At 39.1% G+C, this 26,249-nt stretch overlaps 1 protein-coding gene across 1 annotated transcript; it reads right to left on the bottom strand.

The window, feature by feature from the left end:
- Positions 1-619: 619 nt before the first annotated feature.
- rbm20 (RNA binding motif protein 20) lies at positions 620-25,781 on the bottom strand. The gene is made up of 15 exons (XM_022755799.1): positions 25,771-25,781; positions 24,519-24,581; positions 18,088-19,120; positions 17,644-17,708; positions 17,093-17,202; positions 15,445-15,545; positions 9,830-9,976; positions 8,545-8,676; positions 8,358-8,437; positions 7,442-8,138; positions 7,267-7,353; positions 6,582-7,161; positions 5,500-5,565; positions 4,121-4,242; positions 620-1,705 (listed from the first exon to the last, which is right to left on the bottom strand). The coding sequence occupies exons 1-15, from the start codon at positions 25,779-25,781 to the stop codon at positions 1,637-1,639; spliced, it is 3,363 nt and encodes a 1,120-aa protein (XP_022611520.1). The 3' UTR covers positions 620-1,636.
- Between the last annotated feature and the right edge of the window lie 468 nt (positions 25,782-26,249).

Here is a 26,249-nt window from a genome sequence, read left to right as displayed (position 1 = left end):
GGTTATTGTTTATGCCATCAACTACAACACACTGGTTAATTAAAGTTGATGATGATGATGATTGTGACTATCATTATTAATTGTCAAGTATTTATAATGATTTTTTGCCTTTTTTTTGGTCAATGTTGACCATCCTGAAGTTATTTCACTTCCGATTATAATGTGATGTTATAATGTGCAGACTGTGCGGGTAAGCAGACTAAATGTATGACAGTGGAAATATATTATTCATAATTTGGGCACGATCAATGTTAATTGTCCATCCAAACTGATTTTTTTACACAAGTATTTACACCTTCGGATTTAGGTTTGCACACAGATGTTTTCTGCCACAACACTTGGGGGCGCTCTTTTACTACAGTCCTTTCAAAGTCCTATTACAAGCTGGTAGAGAAAATGGATGGTGTACTTTACTCTGTCTGTGGGGGTGTTCATGACTGTATAATCATTATACCACATTGCATACACACTATGTTAGACAATACACAGTGCTCGGTTGAGGGAGAAGCAGAAATACCTTCTGAAACTAGTTCCAGGCACTACGACATGATTAGTATTTGTTGAAATATTGATGAGGCAACTCAAGTATTTGAAACATTTATTCAAGATTTTTTTCCATCAAAAAAAAAATCACATGAAAAATCATATGAAAACGACACTATCATTAATGTCACAGGATCAATATTCACAGTATACAAAAACAGAGTTTGGCTTTACAATCCTTCTGAAACAAATCACTGTAACATGAAACACTGCATGTTTAACTGTGATAAATTAAACACATGGTCCAGTTTAAGGTCTTCAATATTTAAGGCATTATATGTTGGCAGATATGACTGAGATTTTCTTATGAATTAAATCTGACGTAAAACTTCAATAAATTAAAGATCGACTGCATAGTTGCATCATTATTTGTCCAAATGATGAACATTTTACCTGACAGATAATGTATTGCACAAACTGGCACAGAATTAAATAAAAATGGCAAGAGCCTTTAAAGCCCCAGATATAAATAAAAATGTAAATGTTGTTTATCGTGCTATACATCGAAATCTGTTCAACAAATACAACAAACCTGAGAGTCTGCCTCAGCTTTTTAACTGAGTAATAAGGTTCTTTGACTGATGTTTCAAGTCATTTTGCAGCTATAAATGTGTCATTGTTGCTAGGACAATGTACAGATCAAATTAAAAATGAGGTTATCTCATGAGAATAATCGATTTAAACTCAGAAAATAGACTAACATAAACCCATACTATATAAGTCTTTTCACTAAATAGACTTCAATGCAAATACATTTCCATTCCAAAAAATAAAAAAATAGTTCACACACAACCAAATAAAATAAACAGTAAGAAAATTGATAAGCCAAAAAGCAACAAATTGAAATTAAATATTGTAGCCTCACTATACATGACACTTTAGGTATGTACAAAATTGAGAGCATCTTTGGCTGGGATTATCAATGCCATTCTAGACATCCAGTCGTCCCTCCCCCCAAAATATCAAAACCAGTGCAATTGTCCACATACTCTATCTTTCATGTGTCACATTATCTATGCTGTAGTTGACCATAGCCTGGCACCAACATCACACGTACAAGAATCTTTCCAAAAGGTGAGAGGTCTAGCTTATGTCACTGTGCAGCTGAGGGTTCAGAAAGTGTGTCCAACAGACTTTCCTCTGCCAGCTGAGATAGATATTTCTGCGTGGGAGAAAAGAAAAAGTTAAAATCTATAATCCAAAATATATGTAAATATATTTTATACAACAATACAAAATGTAACAGACATTGTGAATAATTAGAAAAGGTCTTTTATAAGATTAAGTGTTTTCTCCAAATTAGAACCAGTGGACCACCGCCTTTTTCAAGAGAGAAAAGGACAAGAAAGCAGAATCTCAAATATCACCATTGTAGACAAACAACTATCTGGTTCGTCTTTTCCACGTCCAAAATCGTGGAGATAATTGCATGATTTTACAAAACACTTTTGGCTACTTCAAATTTTTTTTTAAGAGGTTTTCAAAAATGTTAGTGATGAGAACCGCAGTCACCAAGAGTGCAAATACTTTTTGGTATGATTTTCAACAAATACAATTATGAAGTGACAAATTATAATCTGTTAAATGTGTGTATTAGGTATCTGCATTTAATATCAGCAATTACCAGCTTCAGTCTGAAAAATATATGCATTAGCCCCCAAAAGGTCATGTTGGTAAAACCATGTCCACGAGTTTCAGTTCAATATTGGAGAATAGGTTCTGGCTCAATAATGGTTTGGTTTGGTTTAGTTTACTTTTTTTTCAAAAATCAGTTAAAGAAGACAATTTGATTTTAAACTGAAACTAAATAGAAATGATATATATTTGATTTTAAAACAACTGTCAGAGCCAACATAGAAAGATAATTCTAGGTTTGAATTTGTTATAATAATGGACATAGAAACTTGCATGGCTGTAGAATGCCTGCTAAATGAGATACAGTTAATCCTTTTAAAATGTAGAAACAATGTTGAGGTTCACCTGTGTAGATGAGTAAATAAATTAAAACTAATAAAATTAAAACTATGGTCAGAAGAATGAGTAAAGTAAAACTATTAAGCACCAGGACACACACACAGACACAGACAGACAGACAGAGACACACACGGACAGACACAGACAGACAGACAGACACACACACACACACAGACAGACACAGACACACACACACACACACAGACAGACAGACAGACACACACACACACAGACAGACACAGACACACACACACACACACAGACAGACAGACAGACACACACACACACAGACAGACACAGACACACACACACACACACAGACAGACAGACAGACACACACACACACAGACAGACACAGACACACACACACACACACAGACAGACAGACAGACACACACACACACAGACAGACACAGACACACACACACACACACAGACAGACAGACAGACACACACACACACAGACAGACACAGACACACACACACACACACAGACAGACAGACAGACACACACACACACAGACAGACACAGACACACACACACACACACAGACAGACAGACAGACACACACACACACAGACAGACACAGACACACACACACACACACAGACAGACAGACAGACACACACACACACAGACAGACACAGACACACACACACACACACAGACAGACAGACAGACACACACACACACAGACAGACACAGACACACACACACACACACAGACAGACACGGACAGACACAGACAGACACACACACAGGGCTTTGACAGACAGCACAACTGTTTAAAACTGTTTTTTTCCTCTTGGAATGTAATCCATCAAATGTTAGGGAATTGCCGCTCATCTGGCTTGGCTCAGCTGCCGGGGACGAGAGAAATGCAAGATGGCTTGGTGCTGAATGGCCAATAATCAGAAACCTAATACAGTTGCAAGTTTACAGGCATGTGTGTGTGCTGGGTATATATGGCTGCTATATATTGCTGTGATCTGACTGCATTCATGTGTTTTCATTTCTGATTAATCTATCAATTATTTTTTCAATTAACCATTTACACTCTAAAATGTCAGAAAATAGTTGTTTTTTTTTTTAAAACACACCACAGTCCAAGATGTTTTTAAATTGTTTTGTTCAACCAACAGAACAAAGCACAAAGACATTCAATTTAAAGTCATATAAAGCTTGAAATTTAAGAACCTGGAACCAGTGTTTTTCCTTGATTAATGAGTGTTAATCAATGATCAATTATCATATGAATAATACTATAAAATTTCTGCCTATTGACTGGTCACTGATTAAACTAAATGAACTGTTGAATGGACTGTACATATTGAGTATGAAACACAGAGATTGCTCACCAACCCAGAAACAGGTGGTGTAATCTCTTGAGTTTTGCCACCAGCAGTGCCCTCAGTACAGTCGAGAGTGGAGGCATATAGATTTCAATTTTTGACACACCACCCACAAGAATAAAAGGAGTGACGCAGACACTCATATACTGAGGGTCGGCATGCTCATATAATTCAGGAAACTGTTTAACTCAAACTTGCCCTCGTCATCATTGTCAGCTGCAGGACTGGTGTGTCACTGTGCAGTGTGTACCTGTAGGTTCCTGTAGTGTACAGTGCTGCGGCAGTGTATCGTCTTTGCATTCTCCTCACTGGTATAGAACAATCCACAGAGTTTACAGTAGAAGCCGGTCCTTGGCACAATGAACTCCACTCCTATTAGACAGTGAACACAACAATTAGAATTCAAACCCAGAAATCAGTACGACACATGAGGGAACTCACAAAGGGTATTTCCAGTGAGTAGAACTTAAAGCGACACTGGAATCCATTTGATTCAATGATACAATTTTTGTCTTACTTTGGAAATGAAAACGAACCATTTTAAACCAAAGTAAAGGAAAGTAAAGAAAACCCAGTTTCTTTTATTTACTGTAAATCTGTTTTTCTCATTCATTCACATTTTTTCACGTCTTATTTATTTAAACCAAACAATGCCTCTGTCAACGGCAGGCTGAATAATGTGACCTCTCTGGATGTACCTTTCACTTCACCGCTCTGCTCTATATTTCAACCACAACATGGGGTCAATGTGATTGACTCTATGTGTGTACTTTGTGTGTATTAATATACACACACAGTACAATTACTTTATCTTGATTGCATGAAATTAGACAGGAAGATCAATTATGCATGATATTTCAGTCCTTCATGAACACACTGTTCTGGTGAGCACATTTCAACAACACACACCTGGCTGTCAGTATTCCCTTTCCAGATCAATGTGACAATAAAAAATGAACAACATGACAACAACAACAACCAGACGACTCTTCAGCGTTTTATATTTGTCTCAGCCATGGTATCAATGGACACAGTTTGCTCTGGACAGACACACTCACTCTTGGGGTATCATACAACAGAAATAGCAACACAGCTCACGGCACACACAGCTCTTGAGTCTGTACTGTGGTCTATTGTTGCCACACTGCATCAGAGCTTATGTAAGTCTCCATGCAGCAGGTCCAACACCGGCCATGTGCTTGGCCATGTCATTCTAGCCCCAATGATAATATAAATACTCATCTCTCCGGGGTGCATTTCACAACCTGCTCACGGAAATAGGTCAGCAAGTGGCCAAGCAATTCCAGTCAATTAGAGTGCTAATGCACCAGGTTGTCAGTGCACTTATTAATGGTGTACATGATAACACTGTATCTTTAGGACTAAGACCACAGGCTCAAGACTTGTCGGTGACAACGTTTATATATAGACCAGCCCGAGGACTGCTGGGATCACTACAGCCAGAGAAACCCCAATCAATTTTCATCATTATTGTAATGCTCAGTCTATTTCATGTAAGATGAAATTTGCTGACAAAATAGGAACCATACTGACTATGTTTTAACATCATCAATAATTCTCTATTCTCCAACACTCACTCATAATAGTAATAAAATGTGTTATGCTTACCCAAAGGGATGCTGTGTTCACTGACAGCTTTGTCTTGCTCACGAGATGGTGAGGGGGCCTCCATCTCTGTGAAAGGCAAACAACTTATGAGAAAGGCAGGATGCACAAAACCCCCTTAGAAATTATACTTACTTTTCCCGACAGTATATTTTTATCACAGTCTGTTTATTTGTCAACAGGATTACACAAATGCAGCGAACTGATTTGAGCTTGGTGGAGGGATGGGGCTCACTCCAACATAAAATTTTGGGGCAGTTAAATTATCAGAAAAGAAGATTTACTACCACTCAATGAATATAGAAAAGGAATCACATTTTATGAAGTAGAGCCCATTGGGAATTCACATAAAAAGAGACATGAGCGGCGTGTAAGCGGTTTTGAAGTAACGATCCATTTAATCCACATCAACTCTGACCTCAGTTTGGACGCCTCGGTCCCCAGAGCCAGCTGTTTGTTAACAGTACAGAAACAGAGCGGACAGCAACCGACCAAACTGTCTTCAGCAGGCTAAAGACAACTGAATTGAATTTTGCCTCATGAGGGGCTGAGGACCGAAAAGTTGTTCTTTAAGTGAGTACAAGTGATGGACAGTGTGCAGGATTTTTGCCATTTGTTCTCTAGTTAAGAGTGTTTGATCCCGCGCACCTGTCGCTGAGACTCTCTGTAATCACCACTTGGAGAAATTTACTAGACAAATATTTTTTCAAGTAGGATCCATGAGGACTATATAGGAATACCACAGCTGTTTTTAATTTACTGATTCACTGATTTTATTTTATTATGCCTATAACGAAATAAAAACGCTCTTACGCGGTACTGGCTGCCTTGATTAATCAATATTGATGCTATTAATAGGTTCATAACATATAAAAGGTGGAACATTTGTTTGAATTGGCATGCTAGAGGAAAAAAATGTGACATCTGTTCCATGAGTCAGGCCAGTGATGGACATTAAGAACACTTCAAAAGAGGCTTTCTTTGTGGTTTATCCTGAAGCATGTTTGTGTAACAATTAATTGACCATCCTGAAAAGAAATCTGTATAGTTTTTACAAAGCTACAAAGATTTCTCATATAAAGTACCTTTTTTAAGAATGCCATCCTTGAGTTGTGCCCCATTTGTGATTATTTCCGTGACCTGTCCTACTTCCTGGGTCTTGCTGTCCTCTAATACTCTGTGATTTTCCGTTGGCTCTTCGGATGGCCCACAGTTGGTTACTTTATCCTCTAAACATGCCTCCTCCAGTGCAGCCTTGAACTCCTCACTGGGGAAGTCGCTAAGGTTAGTGGTTGGCAGCTCAGGAGTCACTTGGCTGGGTTTCTGTTCTTCATGACTGGTTTCAGTTAAAACATTCTCTGCTTTCTCAGTTACAGATGTTTCAGCCTGGTCTCCAGCAGCCCCGCGGGACTCTCCCTGGTTAGACTTCTTGTTAAATGTCTCCTGCTCCTCCAAGGGTTGCGCAGGTGGTGATTCATGCTTCTCAACTGCGTCTTCCTGGGCAGACTCTTTGGGGCAGGACACGTACTCTTCAAGCTCAGGAAGGTCTGGCTCAATAATGGAATCATCTTCGCCTCCCACTTCATCAACAGTGACCAGTTCCTCCATGTTCTTAGGATACCAACACTCCTCATCAGTGTCAACTCCACTTTCCCACTCTTTCTCCTGGGGAAATAGATCAAGAAAAGACTTGTTAAGAGGGTACAAATACGTTTACACTTAAGGGTTAAATAAGAGTCTGACTCCATACAGATCAAAGTGTTTACTTACAGTCTCTCTATCTTTACTACATTCAGTAGCCTCTTTTGGTTTATTGTTTTGCTGAGGTGAAACCGATTTTTCTTTTGACTGGCGATCCTGAGAAAAGAATTGACTTAGTTGCTAGAAGAACGTGTCACATAAAGCAGGTATACAACAATAGTGTACTTTTACAAAAGTTACTCACGGTATTTTCAGTAGCATTCTCTCTCTCGTGTTTTTCTGCAGTGGTGTGCCTCCTGCTTGTCTTTTTGCTCCTGCCCCTGCCCGGCGAACTCTGTCTCTTTTCTTCTGGTGTTCTGCAAAGTGGTTCCTCACTCATCTCAAACTCAGAATGCCTTGGCCTACCATGGTAGTCACCACCATCCCTCCTCTTTGGCTTTGTGTCATGCCTTTGGTACGGAGGTCTGGGCGGCTTGTCTGACTTGTACATTTGTTCTTTCATGTAGAAGTCGTCCTCCATGTTCCTGTAAGTGTTAAAGGACATCCCCTGAGGGCTGCCTCGTGGGTGCCAGTCTCTGTTGCCCCTCATCCGATCTTCACCTCCTCCTCGCTCATCTGCAGATCTCGAGCTGATATGATCCATGGGTTTCTGGTAGGCCTTTCGACGGTCAGCTCCCCGTCCGTTAGGCCGATCGTCATCCACGCTTCCCCCATTCCTCCATGGGTCATCCCTCTCCCTTTCGTCCTCACCCCTTCTTAAGTGTGATGACCAATCCCAAGAGCCCCGGCAGGGGCCGAAGCCGTTGCTCCTCTCTGGACCTCTGCATGGTGCCCCCTGGGGACTGTGAGCTGAGCTGCATGATGTAAAACTAGGGCTATGGGAATGAGGACTCAGAGAGCGGCTGATAGGGCTACGGGAGCGTGCTCTCTCTGGTATGTAGCTGCAGACAGATGATAGGCAGATTACACAGTGGAATCTTCTAAAACTGCTCTGTGTAAAACTGTGCTGGAATTTTTTTGTTCAGAAATGTTGCACTGATTCAAATTAAGTAAATATCTATGACATTTTCCTATCACTGAATTTCTATTGGTGCTTCAAAGAACTCAGTGACACAAAATCAACCATTTGTGACTGAAAGGAGAATTAAAAGTTGCTTTACTGTTCAAGTTCTTGCATCTCATCCCTCTCCCGCTGAGAGTTGATATCCTGGATGATCGTTTGAACATCTTTACCTGGTTTCTAAACAGGAAAAAGGTTTTTTAGTCATCACCTAAAACAGCAGCTGCTGTTATGATATAGTGACCCCTCAGGGACATGACACTGTTCACTTTGTTTTTCAGTCTTACCTTGAGTTGCAGCTCCTTGTACCTCTTAGACATTCGTATGAGAAGTTTCTGATTGCTAATCATAGCTGGAGTAAGTTGGTAGTATTGAACCATGGCCTGAGCTGCTTCAACATATGCCATCTCCAGAAATGCCTGATGGGAAAAGAGAAATTTGCTGTAAACAATAATGCCCTCCTGACAGTTATATGTTCTTTCATGCAGGATGTATAACATACAGTATTTCATATCTGTCAAACTGCATGCAAGCGAATCTTTGAAAATTATTATCACAAGGCATCAAGTTTCATTACTATAATAAATCACCAGAACAGTTGCTTTAGTCTCCGTAACCAATACCATGATTTTAGTATGAATGCCTTGAATTTGATATGGGTGATATTAATGGTGCGGTTCACTTCTGATAAATGAAACCTCTGAACCTGAGTGAGCTGTCATATACTGGCAGTTAAACCGCCAGCAAGCTATGGCAAAGTACGTGAGACCACATAACAGTTACAGCTGAAAAAAGCTGTTGATAATCATAAACATGCACATTGGTAATTTGGTCACAGCAATTAGAGCACATCAGGACAGAAATCTGTGCAAATACATAAGGACTATTAAGATGATTTTGAGATTCAGTTAGGATGCAATCAAACCATACAAACTAAACTGCCTGAATTTTACAGCATTAGTTTGATTTAAACCTGCAATGACTGATTTTTGTCCACTTGGAGGCAGCAGAAACAGAACATTGACATATCATGACCTTTTAAGTTGATGTGGCAAACATGTTAGCAAACAGTTGCTTATTTACAAATCCAGCAGTTACAGAGCAGCATTGTAGTTCATTTGGAGTCACATTTCTGTTCACCTCGAAAGCCAATGTCCGCTCTCTTTTAGCTATGTTTTGGTCTCTATCAACTCTTGAGTTAAATATCTGGCTCTTCAGCTGCTAAATGCTCCACTATATATTCTCTAACTGTGTCTGTCTATCTTTCTGTGCTGAGCAGATAGTGTACAGTGGGTTTTTAGAGGTTTTTCTCTGACAACAGCAACAACTTGTACAACAGCCTGCAGAGGCTGAAAACGACAACAGCTCATTGTCTAGTTTTAAACAACGAGCTGAAACTGGCTATAAAGCACTATAAAGCCATGGTGAGCTGCAGATTCAGGTGATAATTCTCTGTAGGTTCATCACCACAATTTTATATTTTGTCATTATAAAAATAATGTGGGTCAGACTTTACATTTTGCTATTGCTATATAAATATGAATAACAAATAATTGACCAAATGTATTGTACCTGATGGGTAGAGCGCATGAGGATGTAGTTGGTGACTTTGCCAAAGGGTAGTCCCAGGTTGATGACATCATTCTCTGTGCAGCTGCCTTCAGGGAGGTTGCAGATGTGAACGACACGCCCTGCGGTTGCTTTTCTGGGTGGAAATGGCTGCAAATAAAAAAAAAAAAAAGTCAAGACAAACTTTGAACAACCATGAGCATTGTTTTAAACACCACCACTTTTGACAGAGTTATCAGTAATAATACGAAGATAGGCTTAACCCTCGAAATCAATATTTAGCTTCTCATCTAACTGTTGGACTTATAACAAAAAAAAGGAGAATTACAAAAATCTCAGTCAAGAATACTGTAGGAAACTAGTCTGTCTAACATCAATGCAACACTATCATGCAGGATGTCATGTCATGTTCCCTCCTTGATACAGCCCAACTCATTGCATCTATTAATAGTTAATTGGCAGTAGAGCAGCAGTGATAATGGAAGTTTTCTTGTTTGGATTTAGAGACTTGTCAGCTGACTGGCACCAGACATTTCACATATTTGACACCTGCGCTGCTCAATATCCATTTGTCTTTCCCCCTTTTTTATCTTAAAGGAAATATGTAGATGAGTAACACGGGAATGAGTCGAGCCTTTTTCATGGAGACACAGAAGGCTGCAGAGATATAGTACCGAGAAGGTGAAAGTAAAATCATCCATTTTGGTTTTAGATACTGTAAAACCAAATTGTTATATTAAGTAGCCATGTTTTATTTATTTCTGACAATCTATCAATCAATCTATCTATCCCTTATTACTGTCATAATTTACTTTTATAGCTTTATTGCATTATAACAAATAAAGTTAACAGTTTAAGTCTTTGGTTCTTTCTCTTTCAGCTTTTATGTCTCCATTTTCATTTCCAGCTCAATTATTAGTGCCTCTTTTTTCCAACTCCCTGCTTAACTATTTATCCTAAAATCTCAGCAATCTTTAGCTCCATCTTTCCCTATTTTGACTCACCACCAACAATTTTTTTCAACATCTGTCTCTGCCGAAAGTGGAATTTAAAGAACAGACATACGATGAAGCTGACAAAAATAATCTAAAGAACTTGCTCCACTGTAGCAGGGACTCTGGACGTTGTGATTCAGAAACATGTGGAAAAGAAGAGCAGTGTGCATCTTTACTGTTCTGATGAGCTGCATGACTCCCTTTTAGTGGTTGTTTCACCTTTCTCATTTGCTCCCCTAAATATCTACATATCACCTTAAAAACACAAAGGCAACAACCACTGACAATTTGCTCTGTCTATCTACAGTACATTCATCATCAAACTAGTCTTTGCACATACCATTTGATACCTCGTGTTCCTTTAACATCGCTGCAGAAAGCAGTTGTAAATTCAGCTTGTTATATGACGGCGTCTTATTTCTGCTACCATTATGCTGCAACTGCAGTTTTCCCTGTGCCCCTCCTCCTCTTCCTGCTTCTCGGGCTGACAGACCTGATGGACAGTCCCATGTGCGGGACAGACTGGGAGTCCTAATTCCACCTCAGACCAGCAGCCAGGGTCTCTGTTTTTACAGGGAATTTGTTCAGGGAAAACCCAACACTAACATACACTTCACACTGGGTCCAATAGCCATGAAGTATGAATGTATAAGTGGGAGGAGGAAACTTTTACGATCTCAAAGTCACTTTGCACTATGCATGTCGAAACATAATCAGAGGCAACTGTATCCATATTCAGAGAACACATGAAACACTGATCACAAATAATCTATTAATAGCATGTGATTCTATATCACAAAATCCTGAATGATGACTTGAGACCGAAATGGTGAAGTAGTTAATAAATTGAGGACTCATACTTTCTTTTTAAAAGGTGCTTTTGTCCCTTACAAATTGGACGCTCTAGATTTTGGACTGGTATTTCTATTCACAAATTGTGGAAAAGCTATGTTACTGCTCATTCAATAACAAACAAGAGACCTGGATGATTTGGCTTTAGATGAGCCAGATTACTGGATTGTTATGCCACAACTTAACGGTTTCTGGCCAGCAAGATGACATTAACAACTTCAGATGCAGGAGTGATAATTCTATTAACAGCTCTGTGCCAATGCCACTGCCACCACCAGAATATATAAAGGTCAATGCAGGTTGGGCTCAATAAACAGATCCAGAAATAGGCTGTTTATGTCTTTGGAATATTAGAAAGAACAAGAGTCTCCTTCTTTGCTCACTATGTTCACTAATGTCTGACCTGTAAAACCTTGTCTATGTCTGAAAGCCCAGACAGTTTGACCACAGCATTGATATCACTGTCGAGGTTGGCTCAGGCTTCAAACAGTAGCTGTTTCTGTTGACCGCAAACCAGAAGTGCAGTTATGCTATGTAACTGCACACTCACAAACCAATCTACTAAGCCAATCTGCTGGGTCAGCTCCAAATAATTGTCAAAAGTATTTTAATTTAACTGGGAATTAATTGTGATTGAAATACACCTTGTACCTTGTACCCTTATGAGTTTATTACAGTTTCTCATCTATAAATTATTTGACTTTACAGTTGTTATTCTCAATTTAACCTGAAGAAAACAGTTATGATAATTTACAGTTTTTTTTTCCTTTGATGTATTTTTTCATAAATCTTCTGATTAAACAGTTTACACCCCTAGACTACAGCTTACAGTCAAAGTTAATGGCTTTACCTGCCACAGTGTGTTCAGCCATATGTGTTATGACAACAGCATGACCTGGCAACTCAGAGCCAGATGGTGTAAAGGATAACAACCATTTCACATGGTGCTTTCACTGACAGCATGCTGATTGACATAAGCTGGAATCTGTCCTAAGGACATGCCTGTTTATTTGTACAAAGCAGGATACATGTTGGAGGATCCAGGAAGATGGTCAGTTTGGTTTCACAGTTTTTCCCCACGTTCCTACACAGAGTGCTTGCACGCCGATTCCTCAGATCATTTTACCAGTCTCTCACCAGTCTGAAACTTTACACCGCTACCCGGGGGTGTGACCCAGGGGTCTTTAGGTCTGTGCTCCTTACAGCAGTTAGCTGTAATCCTGTGTTTATCTCTGTTTGAGTTCTGTTTTCACATGAAGCTACTGTGTTACTTAAAAACTGGGCTACTGGACAGTGCAGTCCAAACTAAGGAACGTCTGTGTATGTGCAAGCATGCATATGTGCAAGCTTGCATGTATGTGCTTAGGCATATGTATGTGAGCCTCCATGTACAGGTCTATAGTAATTGTTGGTTTTCTTTATTTCGATCAAAAATCAGTTTCATTGAAATTCATGTTCAATTTTACTTTACCAAAGGAGTTTTCTTCTAGTTTGATTTCTAGAGTCTGTTTCTACAAATGTTATATGTTATATTTGTTTACATTTTAATTTTCACACGTACAAATAAAAGTTCACAAATTATCATTGCGTGTGTTTGTGCGTGCACTTTTGTGTGAGTGCTCTGCTCAAACCTCAAACAATAAAACTCCACCTGTTCTGCTTGGACAGGTGTGTGTTTATAGCAACTAACATTAGCTCATGTAGCACAGCCTATAAATATTTTTCCACTGATCCAATAAAACCCTTTGTCAATAACCAACCAACCATGACTTTCACATAACTGAGTTCAGGCTCCTGTTAAATAGTGCCAGGAAGAGAACAACAAATGGTTGACATGAAAAAGCGAAGCCACACAAAACATTTGTTGGAATGGAAGAAGGGATATAATTTAAACAAGAACTACAGAATCTGTTACAGCCCCCTATCTCAGATCTTAAACACATTTCTTTATATCTTATTTTCACTTTACTGCTGAGCTTTATTTTACCTGTATAAATGGTTGTAGTAATTATTATATGTGTACTCTGCTGAGTTTTGTTTTACATTTCTGTGAAAATCCCAAGATGTCTAAACATGGAATAATGTTTATTTTAGTAACGCAACATTAAAAATAGAATCTTACATTTGAGCAGTGAGATTAATGTGCTTCATATAAAAGCTGGTGCAAGTAGATACAGATGCACATTATTCAGTGTATTTTCTGGACATTGAAATTCAAGGGGCGGTAGGGTATGTTACAAGAGTTTAAAAAATAGCAGCTAAGACAAATAATCAATATATTGCCAAAATCTATGTGCTGGGCACCAGACTAAGCTTTCTCCAGGTTTGCTGGGACGCCTTTCACCTCGCTCACTATCTGCACTGTGCTTTTTAAGAGACCTGCCCTCTTGATGGGCGCTTATCGACAGCTGCCGTTTTTCAACTCTAGTCAAGAGCCAACATTTCTGGACAGACAAACTAACTGTTGGGCTGCAAATATTGACAGATAAGCTCTTATGAATATTCCTTATTAATTGAAGCCAAAGACAAAGTGAAGGGATTAACATTTACTTATGCTTCATTATTGGAAACCCTCCACAGTTTGCACCCTCTGCTGTAATCCAAGTGGTAAATTTTCAGCGTCTTTCCAGGTTGTAGTTGTTGTTATATAAAGTAGGTCTCCATAATTTGTTGTTGCTGTGCTGTTGTGCACATTTTCATCTCTTTCTTTTTTACTGTGACTCAAAGTCTTGACACAACCATGCAGCCTAATCAATTCTTCAGTGTCCACAAAAGTTCTACATTTCAGCCATAGTGATTATACATCGGCTTGATTATGTCTGTAAGTAAAATTAAAATAAGATTTTTGAAATGCAGTTCGCTACGCAGTTACATGCGTGTGACGTAGTTGGCGCATCGGTCTGTACAGAACTTGCTGCTTTAGCTAACATGAAACCGTTTCTGTTCTGAAAGGCAGACACAGCTGAGTTGTGTCTGGTCCTAACAAATTTTTACAGTAGAATTGTGAAATATATTTCCTGCCTAAAATGAACTGAATCTGTTAATGCAAGTAGGAATAAAAGGAAAAAAAGTTCAAAACAAAGTATGAATATTTTCATAAATGTTCACTGCTAAACAAAATGTTCCTATATACAGAGGTTTTTCTGTTATATCCATATTTCACAGCTTAAATTGTATCCAGGGGCTGGGTAATCCTGAAGTAGTAATCTAAGGATTAATGAAAAATCTCAACACCTAGTTTCTAGCCAGTATTTAATTACACACTTTGCCTGGCTATCCAGTTCACTGGAAAAGAGTTGTCAAGCCCGGACAAAGCCTGCTGTTGGGCCCCAGCAGCTGTCAACAAGGGGATCCGGGTCCATTCATTACACAAAACACATTTGGCATCCATTCATTACACACCTTACATACGTGTTCTTACTACAGAGCAGCGTCTTTTAAGATACATGGAAGAAATGCAGTGTACAGGAAAATTCAGTGAAAACCTAAACAGAGATAAAATATGATAACATACCCGCTCAGTCTGACCCTATTACTCTGCACTGAAGAGTACTAATGAAAACTGCCCCCCCCCCCAAGTATATTATTACAAGAGTCATAGACACGGGTCAAACATTACAAATCACTTTTTAATTAAATAGAATAATTAAATTCGAGAGTGACAGAGGTTCCTTTGTCGCTAACATTCTTCAGAACTTGTCACAAAATTTGATTTACATGCCAAGATCAGACTCTAATGATTCTGTGAAAAAATCCAAACATTTGTCTGACCTTTGACTCTGGCTGGTGTGAGGCAAATCCTGTGTCTGACATGGGATAAGTCTTCATGGCTGCAGCTGGCAAGTATGATGTATTGGCTCCTGAGGATACATCTGTGGAAACAATTTGAAATTGTCCTCATATAATAGAGCAAATCTGGGGGAAAAGTTACATTAGTTCAATGTTATAAATATTGCTAATGAAATGTCTCAATCAAATTCTTACTTTTATTTGAAAACACTAGGTTGAAAGAAAAGGGTTCAAAACAAGTTCTCAGAGCTGATGGATGGGGAGGGCGGTGATACTGACCTGTGATGTGAATGCACACTCAGTTTCTCAGTTATACCCTATGGCTTGTTCCAGCAGTGGTTTAGTGTTTACAATGGACAATTAGAAAACTCCTTTTAAAGGTTTGGGTACCTCCATAATATACATCCAAATGTTAAATCAAGGTTTATTTAAACTGTACTGACATGTTTTTCTAGACTTACAATTAGCTGAATGCACTGTAATTATAATAGTATGGCTTCAGGATTTCTGTAAAATGTACATTATTAACAGTAGAAGACACCTCTTATTTTATTTCTAAACACTGAATACTTAACTGGAGGACAAAGACCCAACAGATATGTTTCCATGGAGACTAACATTCAGATTATTATCAATTTAAAAGCCCCAAAAGAATTAAAATGCTCTATAGTGGTTGGAGGGGGATAGATTAAACCTTTTCATAAACCAATCAGAATAAAAATTGTACCACGTAAATGATTTCTGACTGCATTCTTTCTGCGCATGCCCTCTGCCGTGACATAAATGCGTGGGGGCTTACGTTTCTCCACTTCCCAAAAATGGCGGCTCCAAAGCTGATTTGGCCCTCTACAGAGAGTTTGTTTTAATACAGCCAATGAGGAAGACAAATGGACGATGTATTCACCACTTCTGTGCATGTCACACAGCTGTTCTGATTAAATGCACCGGTGCATGTAAACACTAGACCATAGTAAATCATATCCCATGTGAACAGTAAACCCGAAATCTTCAGTCGGAATGATTTCAATCAGAATGGGAAAAAAAGCGTGTGCATGTAAATGCAGCTATTGAAAGGTTACATGTGTAACCATGGTTCTCAGAGTGAGAGACCATCTCTCCAACTTGAGGCTGCTAAAAGACCCACTCCATGGAAACTGTGAACAATGAGGGTTTTTTGCTGTCTGGACCACCCACAGATGTATGTCTTAAAGTAATTATACACAGGGATATGTAATACAGTGGAGAGATAGGATTGCTATGATAGAGAACAGGTGCTCAGTTTGTTTATGTGTAGAAAAGCACAACACAGATCATAAGCTTTGTGGGTTTGCAGTTATAATATGTGCATTAAAAGTCATAAACCCCCAACAAGTATGAATGAAGGTTTGGGTTAGTGCTGTGGTCTTGATATTTTGGATTTCAAAACACTTTATTATAAGTCAATATATCAAAATAGACTGCGTCAAGTTATAAAAACATGTTGCCTAGTACTCTCACCCAACTAAAAATACTCCCTGACCTCCATCTATCACTCCGTTTCACATATTCCAGCCATCAGAAAAACATCACTCTAACATCTCCAGCAAAAAGGTACACTTGGTAGGTGGTGGTGACGAATGGGTTATCCTACCTTGACTTGCAGCAGAGTAGACCATGGAGTTTGTCCCTCCGGATTTCAGACCTCCATCAGGAGGCCTGCTGACAGCGTAGTGAACAGCTCCAGCTGATACCACGGCGGAGCTGCAACAATCATAGAAGGCTGATTTTAGCTGCCGCTCCCCTGCCTTGCTCACTCATATCTTGTGACAGAGCTCATATTCATAGAAACATTAAGACAGCTGTATATAGAGCAAGGAAAAGGAAAATAAATTGCTTCCTACACTCAAGAGAGATTTGCTCTGGAATGATCAATATATTGTTAATCTAAAAAAAAAAAAAAAAAATCACACTTAAACACAGCTGGTAAGAGAATGAGGAAATTACCAAACCATGGTAAGAGATAATTGTAAAAGCAAACATCTTACTTCAATTTTTGACAACTGAATAGACTGTGTGAAGCCACTAGTTTTGTGAATATCTGAAGTTCTTGCAGGGTAATAAAAGGACATGGGGGAGCACATGTTGCGATCACAACCCAATTTAAACTCTGTCTAGTGAATTTTAGAGTTGCAAATCACTCACCTTTCGTTTGTGTACAATGTTCGATTCTGCAGGTGTAGTTTCCCCTTCACGTGCTGGTCCCAGTCCTAGAAACACACACATACACACAAATACACACACAAACACACACACACACACACACAAACACACCGTCCAAACTTAGACTCAAACAGCTTGGACACACTGGAAGCTCACTGCTTGCCCACCCCCCTGATAGCTCTTACATACCCCTTGTATAAGCTCATGGCTGAAAGCAATTAAAGAGACAACATCTTGGATTAGTTAGTTAGTGAAACTGGGTTGCCTGCTTGTTTAATTCTCTGTTGTCTATCATTAAGGTATGAGCTGACAAATGTTCACATGTGGTGAATAATAGTTTGAAAAATAGTAAAAAATAGTTTGTGGTGTACAATAACATTTGCAAAAGAAGCATGCATTTATGTTTTGACTGATCAGTTGACTCACCTTGAGGTTGTAAACCTTCTTGTCACAGATGCTACACTGGTGTGGCAGTTGAGTGGGTGTGACAGCATGGTAATCATTGACTTGATAGGGCTGAAGTGTTCTGGTTTCCTCACTTCCATGCAGGGGCTGGTAGCCCCCAAATCCCTGTGTGCCACTTGAACCCAACGAGGAACCCCCACTACTGTGATTGAACTTGGGGTCAGGGGTTGGCTCCTCTGGGTTATATAGTTCTGTTTGGGAACGAATTGGCTGCCCAGCTGCTGTCCACACAGTGGCAGCATTAGAAACCATATCCATCTTTCCAGTGTGACTCATGCTACTGGGGCCTTTCCATTGCTCCTTCTGCCCAGGGGAGTTATAAACATTTATGTTCTGCTCATTGACACTAAATCCAGCTTGTTGCCCCTGTATATCCTGCCCATAGAAATCTCTCTGAAAACCAACATTGTTCATGTTCTTTGCCTGAGTGTTTATCACTGTGTAATGTTCATCACTAGCAGTGGCTGATGCTGCAGATGTCCCTCCAACTAAGTTGTACTGAAGACGCCTGTCAGTATCAGAGGGGTAAGCTGAACCTGACTTTTTACCATACTCCGCACCCTGTTGGCCCACTGTGCCCCCTCCACCAGGATGGTTCAGTCTTACATTCCCTGGGTTTTGGTGGTATCCCGCACCCACTAAGGCCCCCAAGGCTGAATTTGAAGAGGGAAATCCTAGCACTCCCGTGGGGAAGGCACCCTGTGGATTCCCAACCATAGTCGAAGTCCGTAGCTGATTGAACAGGGGTTGGGACATGGCGACATTGGAAAGAACCTGATTGAGAACAGTGGCGGCAGTGGCTGTGTTGCCCCCCTGAGCCAGTTTGAGGCGATGGAGGGTGAGCTGGGCCTGGAGCTGAGCAAGCTGGAGGCTGGCTGGAGTCAGGAGGAGCTGCTGGTTCTGCTGCGCAGGGACCGCCTGCACACTGCCTGGCAACTGGCCACCCACCTGGAGGCCTTTCTTATCGGTGCTGTCCACAGGTATCGCACTGATGCTGCAGGAAACAAAAACATCACATACTTCATGAATCTCAAAGGACTAATCCACTTGAATCACTTGCTAGTTGCCACACAATAGCTGAGAGGTTTTGTGTGATCATAAGCAAGGAGGTGGGATTCAGACTAGGCACTTTTAACAGACTCTAAATCAGAGCCAGTGGCTTCTCACTACTTCTTATTATAAATGACATAATGTCAATTGAGTCTGCAGACGCTCAGACACTCTGACTTGCCAGCTCAGGAATGTAAGTTGGATATACAGCAACGAGTTCTCTGCAACCCTCCAATGGAGTTGGAGGAAACATGAATGCAGGAACAATGCCAGCAGCCACCAATGTCAATGAGATTGGGTGTTGCCACATAAATACAAGCTATGTATGTTATGGAAGCGTGGGTTGTGGAGGAAGAGCAAATGTCTATTCGAACTTTTAAACACTGATTGGATACACTTAATGCTGCCTACTGCAACTGGCACAGAAGGGCAATGCATGGCCGTTATTGTGAATGTTATATCAGTCTCAAATGTGACTTGTATTTAAAGTAGCAAAACTTTTCCTGAACATTCAATCGAAGGAAATAACATTGTCCTGCTCACATTTAACTCCACACCATTTTCAACTATTGGTACAATAGAATTATTGACTGCTAATGGAAAAACTGTGGCTGTGCAGACAATTTTATGTATGTCACAAACCACCAACAACAATCACTTCTGTACAGTAGAAAAGGGTTAATTGGCATATGAGTCTGTTAAATTAGCTACTTTCACTAACCATCAAACTACAGAAAAAGATAAATTACTGGTATTTCAAATAGACATTTACTCAGTGCACCATTGTTTTCCTATTCTTGTTGATTGGCTGTTTCAGTTTCAGTTTCAGCTCCTCATATTAACACAACTGTTTCCACAGCTAGCATAAGCAAACACGTTGAATCAAACTGATCAACCGGCAGATGGTGGGCAGTTGGGCACAGCCATCAGCTGGCTGTCAGTGCTGCTGGGTTTAGGATAAAACAAAAGAAAGTAATCAGTGCCAAGATGTTTTACACAGCAGTTTGCTGATGAAGTTGTTCTTCAACCTATCCTTTGGTGGTATGGCTGATGAAAGTAGCAAGGAAAAAGCAAATGTTCATTATTTCCACTTGCAATACGCCCATAATATCTTATATTATATTATTTATTTTTTCCTACACCTGCTCTGGTAAATCTATCAACCACCACCCAATGCAATAAAACCCGGGACAATGGTTTAGGTATACTGAACTGGGAATGATGTGAATATGGAGGGCATGATGTAATTGTAAAACAAATACTGAAACCCGTCTGTCTGTTTCCTGGTTTCGCAGAAATGATTTTCCAGTTTACTGACAAGAAAAATCACCCGCTAAGTCAGGGAACCGTAGACATAAGCAGCCAGTAGCCTCCTGATACCACCTACGTTGTGTCATTACACTGGTCCATTTACCGTGAACAGACTCTCTGTGTCTGCTCCACTATTCAGTCTTGTTGCTCTTGCTAGCTTTCTGTGTAAACGAGAGCTATCATGGGACATCGTAACAAGATGTCTCAAGATTATATAACAGGAGCAATTCTGATCATTTCAATGACTTTTCGCCAGAGTGGAAAATAATGGATTTAATCTTTCACAGTATTTCTACCACGGACAGATGGTATGACATAATTTAAATTTCTTGAATAAAGAAAGAGTAGTTAAAGTAACAGAGAGACAGCTGTATAGGGCATGGTTCAGATATCAAAAGGTTAGTGGCCCAAGCCTCTATTTTCCTACTGGTATACTGTACTGCACACCAGCTTCCTACAACACAAACTGCTGTAATAGAACCACTTAAAACCACATCGCCCACTGGTGCCATGACCCTGTTTGACTGGTCTGTCCTTTCAATTTTTGATGAATGCTCTCACATGCTGTCTAAACTTAGTCTACTCAACTACTCATCACATCATCTATGTTAAGCACCTGACACCCCTCTATCTAGCCACTGCTCCTACCAACCCTGATGAAAGGTGACAGACCAATCCGATTATGCAGGGTGAAATTCTAAATTGTTAGACAGAGATTTGTCAGCCATAAACTTTTGCACATGGAGATACTGACACATTATGGTTATTTGTACTCATGTTTACACAGATCCTTCAAAAACAATATATATTATAAAGCAGGTTGTGGTTGTCCCTTTAAAATACAAAGAAGTTCAAGAGACATAAAAATGAATTTATGCAACTGAACCTCCAGGTCACTCTCCCGGCTGGCTTTTTTAGTTGTCATTGGTCTTGTGATTTCACTGCCACATCATAAACTGGCATCACACTCTTGAGCTAGAGCACGAAAACGCAATGAAACTATGTACGTTTGTTTTGCATTTTGAGATGACTGAAAATACAAAGACTTATATACTGTATACTGACTTAAGAAACTCAATGTTATTGTTACAACAATATATTGAGTCAAGGCTTTTGAATGTTGTGCAATTTCAGCTTAACAGTACAGGTGTAATTCTGTCACAGAAGAAGAATCTAATTTTCCAACAACTGGTTCTATGTCTGCAACTCTACATCACAATGACATAGTTGCACCAATATACCTTTATTTTTGGTATACCTGTTTCATTTAATAGTCATACTCAGTGTTATGGCTTACTACCATAATATTTGTCCAGTCAACTCTGACGCAGACAGGCTGCTCACCAGTTAAAACTTAGGGCAACAGTGGAAATCAAATCTGCTGAAGCTGCTGATTACAAAGAAAATTACGCTTTTTAATTTCAAATTCTTTAAAACCATTTTTCACCACGTCATCACTTTCACACTGTTGCCCCACTAATTTGAAATATAATAGATAATGCTGTAGCATGTTTTATGAAAATGTAATTTATGGCAACTTCAGTCACTAAAAGTATTACTGGTATAAAAGCTGAAAGCTTAAAAAGTATTATTTCAAATTATATATATGTATGTGATTGAGTTTAAGTGTTTTAGATCAAACATCTGGTAGACATTTTAGACTAAACCTCATTTTCCTAAGTTTGCACTGTAAGGCACTTTCTACTTTTGTTCAGAAAAGTTTTATTTAAGAAATAAGTTAAAGGACAACATGGGTATTTTTGCATGGTTTAGGTTTTATGCATCTGTGATAGATAGATCAACAAAAAGTTAAAATAGGCCCATACTTGTGCAAAATCACATATGACAATCTAAGATGTAGCAAATGTACTTATGATACCTGATGCATTTTGAACAATTGACAAACTCCAGTTTTGCTGCCGATTGTACACACTCTTAAGCGAACAAGCATGTTGATGGAGAGATACACTTACACCATTCCAACTTATGACTCAAAGCTATAAATACAAGAGTTGGCCTCTGCCATCCCGAGACACAGTGTCCTTAATAGACTAATATGGACTCTTGGGCAGCTGGCAGAGTGTGCTAGACACTTCAGACCAGTCTTGTGATGACGATAGAGAATATAGGTGTCAAACAAACCTCAACCAGGTGTGAAAGGGAAGACTTTAAAAGAGTCACACAGGGATGACAAGAGAGAAAAGCTTGCAAATGTAATAATGAAGACACTTCACTGTGATTTAATGATGTTACTTTGAAACAGCCCTCACAGCCACACTACCAGGACACCTCCCACGACACACACATGGGATGTGTTTATCATTCTGTTAATTTATGATATGATGTATGTATAATGTAAGGTGTAAATAACACAACAATGTAAATTACAAATTGATAAACCCAATGATTCAGACACTGGGTGAAACTGACTCTTCTTCAAACACACCAAAGATCTGCTAAATCATGAGCATTGTTTAGTCTCTGCATTAGAGCAAAGAGCAGCGTAGCAAAGTGTTATTTATGTAAAACGGACTCTTTTTACCCCAACTGGGAATACAAACATCTTGTTATTAATCGTCGTCACTGACATGTCAATTGTTGAGCAATCAAAAAAACATATTATACATCAGATATTTGCTAATTCTTGTGATGCAGGGAACCAGGGCTGCTATTAGGTTTTGGCAGCAGACAAAAAACTATTACTGAAGAATGGAACCTGTCAGGAGCAATTAACTCAGTTTTTGACGAAGGAAACAAACTTATTTTAACATGTTTAGAGTCACATAATTTAAAACACATAAGCAAAAGCAGATATTCTACTTTTCTTCTATACTAAAGAACTGTCTTAAGGGTGAATAAATTTTATAAACTCTTTGCGGAAAATACCTAATAGAGCTTGGATTAAGGTCTATATTGTACCTTTGACAGCTGAAAAAAGTGTCACACTCAGTCATGTCACGACAGAGCTTCTATTCCAACAGACAGTATTAGCTCAGTCTTAAGAATAGACTTGTAGTCACTTTAAAAACTCATGCATGTTAACAGATTTCCAAATTTACATACTTCAACATATTTCTGTTTTGTTTCACAAATAAAAAGGAATAAGGTAAACAAAGCTTAAAGATAAAGAAACATGTTCATGAGGCTTAAAAATAAAGATAATATGAGCCAAGTCAAATTATTTATTGAGCATATTTAAAAACAAAGTTTGTGTGTATTTAAAGTGAAGAAGAAGTGATGACTTACTTTAAAACCTATTCTGGCTTTAATGTAGGACACACCTGTCAATCAGAGGCTTTAACGGAGTGTAAGGTGAAGGACAGTTTCAGAATAGATTCTGAAACATAAATTTTATTCTTTCTACTTTCCTCTTCCGCCACCTGACATCTCTGGCTAATTCTGCCTGTCAGATACTATTTTTTAAAACTTTGGCCAGATTTTACAGACTTATCTAATAAAACAACATGAGGGATTGTGAACGTAGCAAGAATTGCTTATAAGTGATACTGTCCTGGCTCCTGTCAGTCGTGTGTTTGTGAAAACACACCTAATATTTTATGAATCTGTTGAACAAATAATCACATGACATGGAGAAATGGCTGCAATATTTGAAATGGCCTTCTACTCCCATCTGCTCCTGAGGTAAGGATTTCTCATCCAGCGCCAAGCCTAATGTCAGGTGCAAAGCCTGACGAGAAAGTGTGATAGTCCAAGTGTCCAACAGGAACTCTGCTCAACACATGCTTTCTTTTCCTGCTCAACAAAGAACTCTACAAGCATGACACTACATCATGATGTGTGCAAATTATCCATTATTATCTCTTTAAAAAACCCTCCATTTCTTATTGTATTTTAAATTATGGCTTTCCAGAGAATGGTGATCACACTGTACACTGTAAACAACCCAGAGTACTTGAGAAATATAATATCAATAGTAAGTCAATATCAATAATATAAGGCATAAGAAGTAAATGATGTTTTAAAAAAAAAAAAACTTAGTTAGTATAAAATTTTCGTAAAACTCACCTCACCTCTCAATACACGTCCATAACTCCACAATCAACAAAACAACTATTGTTAATGACTGACAACAACTGACAATTATCAAAGACAGGTGTAATTCAGTGCTGTATCATTCATTTCACAAAAAAACATAATTATCTGACTGGGATTTTCTACGGTCTAAATGTGGGTCACGAACAGCTGATGTCAAAATCGGCTGAAATTAATGGATAACTGTTTCCTACCATGTACTTAAAAAAAACACATTGAAAACATGGCAGACCTTCAGCTTTAAAGTTAAATATGCATTAACACTGACAAACATCACAACCAATATGAGAGTTCAGCAAGTTCTTTTACACATTTCTGCAAATGTAAACCAAGTGGCCTAACAACACAGTATAAATTATGAAAATACTTTTGGCAAACTGTTTCAAAATTTTTCAGACAGCTCCAAAAAACGAACGCATTCTGATTTGACAGTCCAAGGCTGAGCCCCATTGTCCTCACTTTCACAAAGATCAAAAACAGGTCCGTAGTCATAACAAAAACGCCACATGGGTCTAATCAGTCCACAGAGCTTCATCGGAGGAAGTAACAAATTAGAGGAAGGATTCAAGTCCAGTGGACTCTACAGAAAAGCCCTGTACTGAGTCCAGAGAAACATCCAACAAAATATCCCACAGCGTCCAAACACACTGCAATTCCACAGACAACCATAAATCCTGCCTCTATGCAGAGCCCCAACACAGTACAGCTGTACAGACTTACTACCACATTCACTACACTACTACAGGCTTATATTGAAAAGCACACCTGGTGGTATTGGAAGAAACACACAAACCTTGAAAAGACAGGAAGCGGAGGTCCAAGTTACACCTCTGACACTACACTGCACTGCTTCTCTATAGTCTGACCTCTGCCCAGCAGCTGAAACTGACATATGTCTCTTCCCTTTAACATGACGACTAGTGCTAGCACATGTACACTAGCATAACATCACTGCTAGTGGTCTTTTGCCTATGTGAGTGACGCTGCTTCCCTGTCTTAACCGGACAGGCAGAAGAGACACATGTGATGAAAAGTCACAAGTGCTCAGCATGTGTGTGTGAGGACGGGGGTAGAGGAGGAGAGTAGAAAACAACTAAATATCTGATTACTACTGACCAACTACCACATCCATCTTTTGACTCACATAAAATATTAAATCAAATGTTCTGCCACTCCTTTCAAAACTATATAAAATTAATTTTCTTTAAAGAACACTGAAGAATATGCTACCTGCCAGCCATTAAGCCCATTTACTCTATGAGACAACATGGGTTATAATGGACTCTTAGAGATTTTCATTTTCAGTGTGCCTGGTGACTGGCAGACAGCTTCGAGCAATGGATTTTGCAGCTCTCTGGAACTGTTTATAATCTATAAATGGCCTCTTTTCTTCCTGTGAGATGCTCTGATATCACCAACTATGCTGCCAAAAGGAGAATAGTACCTTGGTGACTGGCACAAATTTATCTAAATATGAATAATAATAATAAACTGGCATTCCTCCTTGTAGGTTTAAATAACTACAGTAAAAAACTGATGTGACATCAAAGTGCAAATCCATTTTAAATTGAAAAATTTCCTCATTAGTTCAGACCTTGATGTGCTTCTAAAATGTCCTCACACAAACATATATATAGAGATAATATATGTATATATATTCAGTTCAATTCAATCTTTATTAAGGACAAAACTCATGGGGTATCCATGTG

Source organism: Seriola dumerili, unplaced genomic scaffold (assembly GCF_002260705.1).
Source record: "Seriola dumerili isolate Sdu_G_001 unplaced genomic scaffold, Sdu_1.0 BDQW01000230.1, whole genome shotgun sequence".
NCBI lineage: Eukaryota > Metazoa > Chordata > Actinopteri > Carangiformes > Carangidae > Seriola > Seriola dumerili.
This window is presented reverse-complemented; position numbering and strand designations above follow the sequence as displayed.